The following is a 13,820-nucleotide window of genomic DNA, read 5'->3' on the forward strand; positions in this document are numbered from 1 at the left end:
GCGACCAACCCGCGGGCCTGCGCAGTGTCATCGCTGCCAGGCCTTCGGGCACGCCTCCAATAATTGTCACCGAGCGGTCCGCTGCGTTCGATGTGCCGGGGAGCATGTCGTAGCGGACTGCCCGAGGCCGAGGGACGGCCCATTCTCCTGCGCCAATTGCGGGAAAGATCACGCTGCCGTCGACAGGCGGTGCGCGGTCTACCGCAAGAGGGCCAGGATGATGGGAGTAACCGTCCCTCCTCCTGCGCCGTTGGTGCCTCGATCCGGGAACACAGCTCCTCCTTCTGTAGCTCCCATTCCGAAGGGGAAGGGGAAAGGGAAAGGGAAATCTTCCCAACCCCAACCCCCTCCCCCGTCCTTATCCATCCCCCCTGCCGTGTCAGTGGAGGCCAATCCATCAGCGGCAACGCTGATGGCTGAAGCCAACGCTCCGCGGCGGGGGATGCCCATTCCTACCCCTCGTGGTCTAAACGCTGCAAGCAGACCGCCCCTCTCACAACGCAGCGCTCCAGCCCGTGCTGGAGTACAAACCCCCCAATTACCAGGTCCTAAAACAAATAAAAACAGGCTCAAAAAACAAAAAAAAAAACTAAAGAAGAGAGCGCAACGGGACGCAGTAGCGAACGCTCCTACTGCATCGGCTCCCCCGTCAACAAATTTAGTAATGGAGGTTGATATAAACCCCCCATCGACCCTTCGCAACCGGCTTCAATACCGGAAACGACCCCACTGCCTCAGGCCCAACCAGCCATCTCGGGCACATCTCAGCCCCCCCTCCCCCCCCGCCCTCAGCGCGAGCGCCGCAGCGGTCGACAGGCCTCCCAGCCTGCCGGCTTTGCTGCATGGCTGCTGGCGCTCTGGGAGAACTTGGCCGAGGTGATCTCCGGAGCGATCCGCGAGATCGCCTCGGGCGCTAGCCCTGTCGGGGCTATCCTGTCGGGGTTCTACCAGCTGATAGCGAGGCTCAATGGCTAGCCAAGAGCTTCGCGTCATCTATTGGAACCCCGACGGGATAAGATCCCGTAAAAACGAGCTATTGGTCCTCGCCCGGGAGTACAACCCTGAGGTTTTACTGCTGGGGGAGACCATGTTAAGTCCTCAGGTTGAGTTCAGGATTCCCAACTATTTCATGTACCGACGTGACGAGCTTACCCCTGCCGGGCGGCCGTTCAGGGGCACTGCGGCCCTCGTCAGGCGGGACGTGGTGCATGATCAGTTGGATTTGCTGTCCTTCTCATCGACACGATCGGTCGGTGTGAGGGTACACACCTCGGGGGGGGATATGCGGATTTATGCCGCGTATAGACCCCCGGGGCCTGAGTTTCACCCTGAGGATATAAGACGGGCCCTGAATTACGACAGCCGCCCAGCTCTGCTGGTCGGGGACCTCAACGCGAAGCACGTCGCGTGGGGCTCCCGACTTAACACAGCAGTGGGCAGGCGGCTGTTAGAAGATGCCGATAGGGGCGACTACTCTGTGGTCGGCCCTGATGAACCCACGCACGTCCCTACCGCCGCGCGATACCAGCCCGATGTGCTGGACGTGTGTGTTCATAAGGGGCTACGGTGCCCCGTAACGATCGAGGCACTGTACGACCTGGGTACTCCCCATCTCCCTATCCTGGTGACACTGGGAATGGGGCTTACCCGGGTTGCGACTTCGCCCCTACGACCGAAGGTCGACTGGGAGCTCTTTAAGAGACGACTAGTCGACCTTCCCGTGATTCAGGACCCCAATACCCCTGATGGGGTCGACGATGCGGCAGTCCGCCTTGTCGACTCCATCAGGGGAGCGATCGACCAGGCGACGACTCTTGTGCCCAGCGGCGGGCCCAGAGGTAGACTCCCGGCCCATCTGAAGGCGATCATTCGCCGGAAGAGGGGCCTGAGGAGGCTCTGGGCGACGACTCGTTGTCCCAGGATCAAGCGCGAGCTTAATGAGTTGGAAGCGGAGTTGGCGGCGAAGATTAGCTCCTTCCGGGGCTACGCGTGGGAGGAACGGATTGAGGAGGCCCGTGAGGACCCCTCTTCTGTGTCCCTCCACCGACTTTGCCGCCAGCTCTCAAATCGGCCTGCCCCGACTTGTCCACTCGTGGACGAGAGGGGCAACCGATGCTTCTCGGCTCAGGCCCGCGCCGATGTCCTGGCCGCAATGCTGGAGCGGCAGTTCGTTCCGAATGACTCTGCACCCTCAGAGGCCGCATTCCACCAATCGGTGGAAGAGAGCGTAGCGAACCTACTCTCCTCCCCGGTGCCTCCGTTGGGAGATGATGTTTTCATCACTCCCAGTGAATTGCGCCTCTCCATCAAGCGGATGAAGAGGCGCAAGGCGCCGGGTGAGGACGGTATTCCCTCCCTCGCATTCTTCCACTTCCCTGAAACAGTCGTGTCATACATGACACGGCTGTTCAATTCCATTCTGTCCACAGGACACTTCCCGGGAATTTGGAAATTGGGCAAGGTTATCGCCTTGCCCAAACCCGGCAAGGATAGGAGAAATCCCTCCAGTTATCGTCCGATCACCTTGCTGTCGCATGTGGGCAAGTTGTTCGAGAGGCTGCTGCTGAGAAGGGTGTCGCCGCACATCCTTCCCAGACCCGAGCAGTTCGGGTTTCGCAGCGGTCACTCGACAACGCTGCAATTGGTCCGCGTCATGCACCACTTGGCGGATCGGTCCAACGCGCGCCAGTACACGGCCGCAGTCTTTCTCGATATCGAGAAGGCCTTCGACCGTGTCTGGCATGCGGGACTGATCCACAAGCTGGTGCAGAACACGGACCTCCAGCACGCCTACGTGCGACTGCTGGGGTCGTACCTGGAGGGAAGATCCTTCTTTGTCGCGGTCGAGGGCGCCAAGTCGTCGGTGCGCCCAGTCACGGCCGGAGTTCCTCAGGGAAGCGTCCTGGCTCCATTCCTCTACGCTCTCTACACCAACGACATTCCCACGCTCGAGGGTAACCTCCAAGCGTGGGAAGTAGACGTGAAGTTGGCGCTGTTTGCCGACGACAGCGCCTACTTCTCGTCATCCAACGTCCCCTCTGCGGCCATTCTGAGGATGCAGAGGCTTTTGGACTTACTGCCCCAGTGGCTGGACCGATGGAGGGTCGCGGTCAACGTGGGGAAGACTGCGGCTATCCTCTTCGGTCCGGTCCGCACAACAGTCGTCCCGGGACAGCTCAGTCTCCGTGGCGCTAATGTCGAGTTTAGATCCAGCGTCCGGTACTTGGGGGTCGATATCGACCGGAGTTTGAGGATGACCGCCCACGCCAATAAGGCGTTGGCGGCCGCTCGCTGTGCGAGATTCCTCCTCCGGCCGGTGTTGGCCTCCAGGTTGCCGGTCAGGACTAAGCTCGGCATTTATAAGACGTATGTCCGTTCCCGTATCACGTACGCAGCTGAGGCCTGGTATCACCTCATCCCGCAGGGTATGCGGGCGAGGTTACAGGTCCAGCAAAATCTGGCTCTTCGCACGATAGTCGGAGCAGGGCGTTACGTCAGAAATGACGTAATCGCCCGGGATCTGGATGTGGAGTCGCTCGAGGAGTTCATCCGGAGGCTAGCTCGTAATCTTTACGAGCGGGCTGACGGTGGACCCCACGAGCACCTCCACAATATAGCTCCCTTGCACGCCAGACCACCTGATGGTCGGGCGCTACCAAGGGAGCTACTGGAACCCCCGGCTATGGTAAGATAGTCGGCTTAACCGGAGTGATATGGGAGTGCTCATAATGAGTGCCCCCATGGGACTGAGCTGTCCACACTCTTCACTTCCCCCCACATCGTTGGGGTGCCCCCCTATGGGGACCCATTTTCCACCCCCGTTGGGTGGACCACTCCCCCGTCTGGGGAGTGTTTTTCATATCGGTCCCTCCCCGCGATGGTCTTCTCCTTTTGGGGAGCCCAGAACGGGTGAGCGCCAAACTAGTGCCGCGGCTCCTCCTCTGGTTTGTAGAGGTGGGGCCGCGGCATGGGGCCGGTGGCGGGCCCCACGGTTGCTGACTGTTGTCCCTGTTGTATATAGTAGTTTAGTTAGCTTTAGTTTAGTTGTAGTTAGTTGTAGTTAGATAGTAAGGGAAAAAAAAAAAAAAAAAAAAAAAAAAAAAAAAAAAAAAAAAAAAAAAAAAAAAAAAAAAAAAAAAAAAAATTATTAGCATTAGGAAGCAGAGGACAGCAGCCGGCGCCGGGGTGCGTCGTCCGCGGGCACCACTCCTCCTGCATCACCAAGCCCGTCGTATTAAATATATGTATGTATTTTTGTCGATGTGAGTGTGCCGAAGCACGCTGCGAACAGCCCCCCCCCAATCCAGTCTTGCATCCATTTCACCCCTGCCCTATGTGGCAGGGAGCGTCTGCCCGGGTAGTGGGGTTTACCCCGAGGCCCGCTCCGTGCCCCCGTAAGGGAGTACGACGACCCCGAAGAAGAAATTTTTTATTCTACCGCTTCACGTTAACCGTGCCGAACGTCCGTTACGTTTGCGTTCCGTGGGGATTTCTAAAGAGCAATCTAAATACTAATATCGAATCATCATGCCGCCTAAGACAAGTGGAAAGGCCGCCAAGAAATCTGGTAAAGCCCAGAAAAATATTTCGAAGACCGATAAGAAAAAGAAGAAGCACAAGAGGAAGGAAAGTTACGCCATTTACATTTACAAAGTGCTGAAGCAGGTCCATCCCGACACCGGTATTTCGAGTAAAGCCATGTCGATCATGAATTCGTTCGTGAACGACATCTTCGAACGTATCGCTGCAGAAGCTTCTCGTCTCGCCCATTACAACAAGCGTTCGACGATAACCTCGAGGGAGGTTCAGACTTCAGTGAGATTGTTGTTACCGGGTGAACTCGCCAAGCACGCGGTCAGTGAAGGAACCAAAGCCGTCACGAAATACACGAGCTCCAAGTAACTTTCTTCATGACTTCGGTAATTATTTCAAACTCACAAAACTGATGCACGACCGTACGCTGTTCGTATGCGTGTTTCGGTTGCATTTACATCGACAAAAGGCCCTTTTCAGGGCCGCAAAATCTATCAGTAAAATGATTATTATTATTATTATTATTATTAATATACGATCTATTTATAAGAATTAAATAAATTACATATTGTTGTTATTATTTTTAATATACCTCAAATACCAATATACCTATCATGCATCACACACCGATTTTTATATATTATTAAATCATAATATTAGTTGTAGCAGTAGTATTCTAATAACCAAAAGTGAATGTAATGTGTGATGTATAAAAAGTAAAATCATTAAATTATTATTAATTAATAAATAAATAAATAAATAAACAATATATGTACCTATGTATAAGAAATAGATATTATATATTTAATAATAACAATTAAAACACATTAAATTTTGAATATATCCGTCTCGCTCTATTGTATGGAGATGCGTGCGAGCACGCATCTCCATACAATAGAGCAAAACGAGCCCGTTCGATTCGTGACTTCAAAAAAGTATAAATACGAGTGGGTAGTGACGCCGACATTTTTAGTGTATCTCGTTCGTTCGTAGCGCGCGGACGCGGACGTATTATCGTTTACTTACTTACCTACCTATCTATTACTCGTACGTTTACGTCGTGAACTCGTCGTCTCGAAATGGCGCGTACCAAACAGACTGCTCGTAAGTCGACCGGAGGTAAAGCTCCTCGCAAGCAATTGGCGACCAAGGCCGCTCGTAAGAGCGCACCGGCAACAGGAGGTGTCAAGAAGCCTCATCGTTACAGGCCCGGGACGGTCGCCCTTCGTGAGATTCGTCGTTACCAGAAGAGCACGGAACTCTTGATTCGCAAACTGCCTTTCCAGCGTCTCGTCCGTGAGATAGCTCAAGATTTCAAGACCGATCTCCGTTTTCAGAGTTCGGCGGTGATGGCCCTGCAGGAAGCCAGCGAGGCGTATCTGGTCGGTCTCTTCGAGGACACGAACCTTTGCGCTATTCACGCGAAACGTGTGACAATAATGCCAAAAGACATACAGCTCGCCCGCAGAATCAGAGGTGAACGTGCGTAAATTATTTGTTGATGACCAAATTAATTGATTGATTGATTGATTGATGTGTGTTATTATTTAATTTACTACGCCGTCTCGCGATGCTGATTTTATTATGAAGAAACAAAAAAGGCCCTTTTCAGGGCCGCAATTCATTCATATAACAGAATACACACTGCCTACTGTTATTTATTATTATTATTATTTTTAACTTACCCGTTTCATTGTATAATATATTATATTATGTATTACGATAACATATACCGTATCCCGTAGTCGTATTAAATTAAATATACGTTGAACGTAAATATATAAATAAATAATATATATAACTATTTCAGATATAATTGTGATATAGTAAATTGTATTCAAACGTTCGATTCGATAAACTAAGAAGACAACGTCGTTGTGAATATTACCCCCCCCCCCCTCCCCGCGTCGCTTTACAACGTTCAAAGAATCGTCCGTGGTTGCGCGCACAGGCGCAGCGTATAAATATAGGTCCGAACGTAATTTTCGGAGTACCCCGGTCTCCGGAGACCCATCTGGCGCTCTTCGCCGATGACACCGCCATCTACTACTCGTGTAGGAAGAAGGCGTTGCTTCATCGACGACTTCAGACCGCAGCTACCACCATGGGACAGTGGTTCCGGAAGTGGCGCATCGACATTAACCCCACGAAAAGCACAGCGGTGCTCTTCAAAAGGGGTCGCCCTCCGAACACCACGCTGAGCATCCCCCTCCCGACTAGGCGCGTCAATACCCCCGCCCCCGCCGTTCGCCCGATCACGATGTTCGACCAGCCCATACCGTGGGCCCCGAAGGTCAAATATTTAGGCGTCACCCTCGACAGTAGGATGACATTCCGCCCCCACATCAAGACGGTACGCGATCGTGCCGCCTTCATTCTAGGACGTCTCTACCCGATGATATGTAGGCGAAGTAAAATGTCCCTTAGAAATAAGGTGACACTCTACAAAACTTGCATACGCCCCGTCATGACCTATGCAAGTGTAGTGTTCGCTCACGCGGCCCGCATACACTTGAAATCATTCCAAATTATTCAATCCCGTTTTTGCAGGATAGCCGTCGGAGCCCCGTGGTTCGTCAGGAACGTCGACCTCCATGACGACCTGGACTTAGAGTCCATCAGTAAGTATCTTCAGTCGGCGTCCATGCGCCACTTCGATAAAGCGGCACGACACGAGAACCCTCTCATCGTGGCCGCCGGTAACTACATTCCCGATCCTGCGGACAGAATGGAAAGCAGTCGACGTCGCCCAAAACACGTTATCTCGGATCCTCCCGATCCACTAACGGTGCTTTTAGGTACTTCAAGCACCGGTCACCGTTCTCGTCGAACCCGTCGCTTGCGACGAAGGGCTCGACGAGTAAATTAACTCTCAGACACAGCCCACTGAGTTTCTCGCCGGATCTTCTCAGTGGGTCGCGTTTCCGATCCGGTGGTAGATTCTGCGAAGCACGACTCTTGCTAGGGTTCGTGTTAGCAACATCGTCAGGTTTGAGCCCCGTGAGCTCACCTACTAAAGTTAGGGTTACGCTGACATAGCCTCTCAAGGCTCTCAGCTTAGGTAGGAAAAAAAAAAAAAAAAAAAAAAAAAATTTTCGGAGGCTCATTCGTCGTTCGTCGCGCAACGCGTTAAAGTCTGCTGCTACTACTAATACAAAACACAAACCGAGAAGTTCGTCAAGATGACCGGTCGCGGTAAAGGAGGCAAAGGTCTTGGAAAGGGGGGCGCTAAACGTCACAGGAAGGTGTTGCGTGATAACATCCAGGGCATCACGAAACCGGCTATCCGTCGTTTGGCTCGCAGAGGTGGAGTGAAACGTATCTCCGGTCTTATATACGAAGAGACCCGCGGCGTTCTCAAAGTGTTCCTCGAAAACGTGATCCGCGACGCTGTCACATACACCGAACACGCCAAGAGGAAGACCGTCACCGCTATGGATGTTGTGTACGCTCTGAAACGCCAAGGTCGCACCCTGTACGGTTTCGGCGGTTAAAGAAGTTTCATCCATCGACGATTTTTTTTTTATTTTTTTGTCTCGAGAACGATTCAATTTCTTTTTTAATTACACGGACAACCGAGCAATGACTGACAACTGACAACAGCGGTGACAGCAAGCAAGCAAGCAAGCAAGCAAGCAAGCAACACACGACGTGGACCATCTAGAAACATGTTTCAAGAACTTTTTGCTGTCGTTGATGTTGTAAATCAATCGCAAGTGACGTTGGTTCGTTTAATTATTATTAATTTTTTTCGTTCTCGAATACAAACAAACAAACAAACAAAGGCCCTTTTCAGGGCCGCATTTTTATCTATTATGAGAAAACTTGCCTTTTTTTTTTCCCTATTCATTAAGTTTAATTTTATTATTAAAATAAATAAATAAATATATATATATATTCTTTTTACTTTATTTATTCTTTTACTTGACTATATTAGTTTCAAACAGAAGAAAACTCACATGGATGCAATTAATACAGGTACGTGCCCGACCTAATAGTACAAATCATTATTTATTATTTTATATTATTAGTAAGATATATAACTAGTTTTATTAAAACTTTAGTATAGTGCAGTCGTCGCGTGCAAAAATTTTCGTTTATTTCTAGTCCTTTTAGCACCACGTAAAAGCGTATTTAAGACAGTATAGGTATGTACAACATTTTTATTATTATCATTATAATTGTTGATTTATATTGATAGCGTGAAATCTCATTGTACATAGGTACTTAATATATATATTTAAAAAAAAAATGTTAAAAGAAAAAGAAAAAAAAAAAAAAAAAAACTTTACAAGCAACCAGAATAGAACATTCCGCTCGCGCGTTCCGAAACTTGAAAGTTTGAATCTGTTTTACGTACCTCTCGATTGATCATCATTTTAACCTATGAAAACTTTTATATTTCATAAAAAAATAAGTTCAACCTTAAAAGTATACGAAGAGGGTTATATATTATTCATTAAATATATAATTATTATTCGTTTTATATGTAAAATATCATAATAAAGTTAACACTACCTGTGCAATCGACGAGATAGCGTTGTTAAAAGTTTAATATTATTTTATAATACGATCGGATCATAAAGAATCGTACATCAGTAGATTCAAGGATTCGTGTAGTTTAATCTAAATTCGATAGAATAATTACGTGTCTTTAATAATATCGAAAAAAATACAAAAGACGTGAGATGTGTTAGTGAAAAGTTTCAAGAATTGGTACACGAAAACGTATCGCGTTTTTAGCGTTCTCGTTACGGTAACAGATCGGCGCGGGTTCAAAACAAACCGATCGTGGCGACATCTGTAAGGTGTAAACATTTTCATTGTTTTCCGATTCATTATTCTGCCTGTGCTTAATAATAATATTGGAATCTCTTGTGTTTTGTGTGTGCGTGTACAACAACAATAATAATAATAATAATAATATAATCATCAACGATGGCAGATACCGCTGTTGCGACTGAAACTCCAGCTCCGGCTACACCCGTCAAAAAACCAAAAACATCCGCGAGTGGTGGTGCTTCCGCGGGCGCTAAGAAACCTAAAGCTAAACCGAGCCATCCGAAGACGTCGGAAATGGTGAACAGCGCTATTGCCGAACTCAAGGAGCGCAGCGGCTCGTCTTTACAAGCAATCAAGAAATACATAGCGGCCCAGTACAAGGTGGATGCTGAAAAATTAGCACCGTTCATAAGAAAGTATCTGAAGAACGCCGTCGAATCCGGTACTCTAATACAGACTAAAGGCAAGGGAGCTTCCGGATCTTTTAAACTGGAATCGAAGACCTCCGCTTCGAAGAAACCCGGTTCCGGATCTGGTGGTGCGTCCGGTGGCAGTTCCGTAAGGGCAGCAAAGGGCAACGCTTCGTCCGCTTCCGCTTCGGCAGCGTCTAAAGGCGGCAGCAGCAACAAAAAGGGAGGGGCCGGCGCCGGTGGTGCCGCTTCGACTTCTTCGGGGGCGGCTGCCGGCAGGGCCGGAAAGAAAGCGGCTGCAGCGTCAGCTTCATCGCCGTCGAAAGGTAAATCTTCGGTTGCCGCAACCGCCGCAGTTTCGGTAAAGGAGAAAAGAGCCGCCGCCGCCGCGAAAAAGAAGCCCGCCGCCGCTGCTAGGAAGTCTGGAGCGAGCGCTAAAGCTGCGGCCGCCAAGAGCGCGCCGAAAGCTAAGAAAACAGCTAAACCACCAACAAAGAAACCGAAAGCGCCTAAACCGAAAAAGGCCACCGCCTCGACGCCTAAAACGAAACCTTCGGCCAAAAAAGCGTCCGCCGCTTCGAAGAAGTGATTCATTGGGTACAACAGCAGCAGCACACAATGATTTAAAAATACGTACAAATATATTAAAACGAACCAACCATGTGTGTGTGTGCCAGTCACCTAATCATCATCATCATCTTATAATAAATAATGTATGTTTGTGTCTAACTCGATCGACGTTCGACGACGACGACGACGACGACGATGAAGACGCGAAGATTACACACGGCACGCATCGATATACAACAGCCCTTTTCAGGGCTAACAATTATTTCAATCAATTACTATATTACACCTAATAAATAAATAAATAAATAAATAAATAAATAAATAAATAAATAAATAAATAAATAAATAAATAGATATATATCATATACTACGTAAAGGATAATTCTATTCGATTATACATAATAGTACCTATATATTATTATTATTTTTTTCGTTAATTTGTTTCATTATTCATTATTTTTAGTACTGCTTTAACGCACACACACACAATTTCACACGTGCTTTCTATTCATACAAATTATTCGTTCTTCATACTATTCTATTCTATTTTCTATTCGTTTCGTTTCATACTGCTACTATGATGATTATTATTATTATTATTATTATTATTAATATTATGATGCTTGTCTTCTTGTTTCTTTCTTATTTGTTTGCTATTAATTACACCGATTACCGGCCGCCGGACCCCGCCCGACTGCCCGACTCCCGACTCGACTCTACTCTTTACTCTCTCTTAATGATTCATTCGTTCAAACCTTTCGATGCCACGTAAACGTACAACCATCAGCCGAACGAAGAAAAATTTATATAAATACCCAAAAAATGCGGCGCGAGCAACAAACATTCTCGCTCACGACTCGGTCGTGCGCGGACGTGCTTTCCGATCCGTGGCCCGCTTGCGAGCTGCGTCTCTGAACTCACAGTTGTGCTCGACAGTGTAGTGACCGTGAATACATCGTGCGTACAATTCAGTAGTGCGGACGTGCCGATCCGTTGGTCGCTTGCGATCTGCGTATCGAGGTCCATTTTTGTGCGCTAAAGTTTTGTAACCGCGAACCCACCCTTACCAACTGCCTTTTTCAAGGCAAAACCAATCGCTACGTTCAGCTTCCTGTGGCACTCACAGGCTAGCGATTTCCTAACCCTTCCCAAAAACAACAGTCTTTTTCAAGACTAGACCCCCGCTCGCGATTCTGCCTGCTGTAGCACTATACAGCCCGAGCGGGTTCCTTTCCTTTTCCCCGCCGATTGCCGTTTTCACGGCATAGGCATTCCCCCCCCCTGCTCCTTGCTGTCCTGCAGCACAGGGGGGTTACAAATCCTATCCGGGGCCTCGCCTTTCGGCGAGTTCAACAAAAGTCCCGGGGCCGCCCCCCCCGGGCAAGAAGACCGAAGAATGGAGAAAGAAGACGCTAGTGATATTGTCGGGTTCCTCCGGGATAGGTACCCGTCAATTAGGGCCGAGTACCTAGAGTTTAGGGCCGCCCGTGGCAATCCCTCCCCCCCCGCGTCCGTCGCCGCGTATCTCAAACGTGCCTCGGAGGCACGCCGCGCGCCCCCCGCCGCCGCGTCAAGTTCGAGCGCACGTTCCCACGATGCGGCTCACGTAGCGCCTAACGCTACCCCCACCCCCGCGCCCGCGTCGTTTACGTCATCGCGCGCTTCATCCGTCGCGACCTCGATCGTTTCGAGTTCAGGCTCCGATACCGAATCGGAGATGGATTTCGAATCCGCGTCAAGCCCTCAGCCTGGAACTTCGGATGGGTTCCAAACCGTAACGCGCGGAAAAAAGCGTACTCGCGCCGTGGAGTCCCGGAGCTCCACGACGAAGCAAACTAAATCCGCGACCGCCTCCCGCCCGCAGGTAGTCGTGACACCGGAGTCGGACTCCGCTCGCCGCGTAACCCCGCCGCCGCGTCCCAAGCCCGCGCCCGCTCCCAAAGTAGCTGCCCCGCCCCCGCTGATACTTCAAGAGAAGACAGCGTGGAATCGCGTGTCCCAGGCCCTTCAGGCAAATAAAATTAACTACACCCATGCGCGTAACGTCGCGCATGGGATTCAGATTAAGGTCGCAACGCCGGGCGACCATAGGGCCCTCTCAGCATACCTCCGAAAGGAGAACATAGGTTTCCACACCTATGCTCTTCAGGAGGACCGCGAGCTCCGCGTAGTAGTACGCGGAGTCCCCAAGGAGTTGGACATAGACTATGTTAAGGAGGATCTGACCGCTCAGGCCCTCCCGATAGTTAGTGTGCACCGGATGCACAGCGGGCGGGGCAAACAGCCCTATAATATGATACTCGTGGCGTTAGAACCCACCCCGGAGGCCAAAAAGAAGATCGCATGTCTCACGACAATTTGCGGCCTATCCGGGATCTCGATCGAAGCCCCCCATAAGCGTGGCACTCCCGGGCAGTGCTACCGATGTCAGCTTTACGGCCACTCGGCTCGTAATTGCCACGCGCGCCCCCGCTGCGTAAAGTGCCTCGGCGACCACGCCACACTAGATTGCTCGCGTGTTAGGGAAACCGCGACCGAACCTCCAAGCTGTGTCCTATGCCTTAAGCAAGGGCACCCCGCGAACTACCGTGGATGTCCTAGGGCTCCGCGCAAGCGTTCAACCCTCCCAGCTCCGCGAACCGTCGGCCCAAAGACTTCGGCACCCTCAGTGCCGAAACCTGCCTTCGTGCCGGCTGCAGTTCCCACGGTTTCAGCGTGGAAAAAGCCGCTGCCGTATACGAAGGCGGGAACGCAAACCGCACCCCCGCCCCCGCTCGCGACACGCCCCGCGCCCCAGCCCCTGCTCGCACCTCGCCCCGCGCCCGCGTTCCGCCCCCCGCAACCCTCTGCCGTCAACGACTTCGCGCTCGTGCGCGACTTCGTCACCGCTGTTAACTTCGACCGTCTGCGATCGTTCGCAGACGCGATACGTAGGTCGGTAACCCCCGAACAGAGACTCGCGGCCGCGTTCGATCACATGGACGTATACGAGTCCGTGTCCCGCACTTTATAAAAATCTTTACCGGTAATCAATGGCGCAAAAAGGTAGAGAAAAACCGTATTCCCTTACGTTAGCATTCTACAATGCTAACGGACTCGCGCGGCAACGCGATCAAATTTTCGAATTCCTCCGCGATAATCTTGTAGATATTCTACTAGTGCAGGAAACCTGTCTGAAGCCCTCGCGTCGCGACCCGAAAGTCGCGAATTACGTCATGGTTAGGAATGACAGACTCACCGCCTCCAAAGGCGGGACTGCCATTTACTATAGGCGGGCCCTGCACGTTGTCCCTCTCGATACTCCCTCGCTCTCACATATCGAGGCGTCAGTGTGCCGTATCTCGCTGACGGGACACCAGCCGATCGTCATCGCATCCGTTTATCTCCCCCCGGACAAGCCCCTTCTGAGCAGTGACATCGAGTCACTGTTCGGCATGGGAGACTCCGTCATCCTGGCAGGCGATTTAAATTGCCACCACACTAGGTGGAACTGCCATCGTACTAACGTTAACGGTAGGCGTCTCG

The 13,820-nt window shown here is 50.7% G+C and overlaps 4 protein-coding genes across 4 annotated transcripts; all 4 read left to right on the forward strand.

Annotated features, from left to right (window-relative positions):
- Positions 1-4,243: 4,243 nt before the first annotated feature.
- On the forward strand, positions 4,244-5,023 carry LOC149499969 (histone H2B-like). The gene has a single exon (XM_089737949.1). It carries the CDS (start codon positions 4,528-4,530, stop codon positions 4,900-4,902), a length of 375 nt encoding a protein of 124 aa, XP_089594075.1. The 5' UTR covers positions 4,244-4,527; the 3' UTR covers positions 4,903-5,023.
- Positions 5,024-5,483: 460 nt separating this feature from the next.
- On the forward strand, positions 5,484-6,305 carry LOC149499970 (histone H3). Its single transcript, XM_089737948.1, has one exon. The coding sequence runs from the start codon at positions 5,613-5,615 to the stop codon at positions 6,021-6,023; it is 411 nt and encodes a 136-aa protein (XP_089594074.1). The 5' UTR covers positions 5,484-5,612; the 3' UTR covers positions 6,024-6,305.
- Positions 6,306-7,616: 1,311 nt separating this feature from the next.
- On the forward strand, positions 7,617-8,336 carry LOC149499971 (histone H4). Its single transcript, XM_089738023.1, has one exon. It carries the CDS (start codon positions 7,716-7,718, stop codon positions 8,025-8,027), a length of 312 nt encoding a protein of 103 aa, XP_089594149.1. The 5' UTR covers positions 7,617-7,715; the 3' UTR covers positions 8,028-8,336.
- A 1,007-nt stretch (positions 8,337-9,343) lies between these two features.
- LOC114252118 (uncharacterized) lies at positions 9,344-10,554 on the forward strand. Its single transcript, XM_028186625.2, has one exon. It carries the CDS (start codon positions 9,472-9,474, stop codon positions 10,312-10,314), a length of 843 nt encoding a protein of 280 aa, XP_028042426.2. The 5' UTR covers positions 9,344-9,471; the 3' UTR covers positions 10,315-10,554.
- Positions 10,555-13,820: the final 3,266 nt, after the last annotated feature.

Source organism: Bombyx mandarina, chromosome 24 (genome assembly GCF_030267445.1).
Source record: "Bombyx mandarina strain Sakado chromosome 24, ASM3026744v2".
NCBI lineage: Eukaryota > Metazoa > Arthropoda > Insecta > Lepidoptera > Bombycidae > Bombyx > Bombyx mandarina.

Excerpts from the sequence above, each read along its gene's own strand:
- LOC149499969 (XM_089737949.1), top strand. The coding sequence starts at position 4,528 with ATGCCGCCTAAGACAAGTGGAAAGGCCGCCAAGAAATCTGGTAAAGCC.
- LOC149499970 (XM_089737948.1), top strand. The coding sequence starts at position 5,613 with ATGGCGCGTACCAAACAGACTGCTCGTAAGTCGACCGGAGGTAAAGCT.
- LOC149499971 (XM_089738023.1), top strand. The coding sequence starts at position 7,716 with ATGACCGGTCGCGGTAAAGGAGGCAAAGGTCTTGGAAAGGGGGGCGCT.
- LOC114252118 (XM_028186625.2), top strand. The coding sequence starts at position 9,472 with ATGGCAGATACCGCTGTTGCGACTGAAACTCCAGCTCCGGCTACACCC.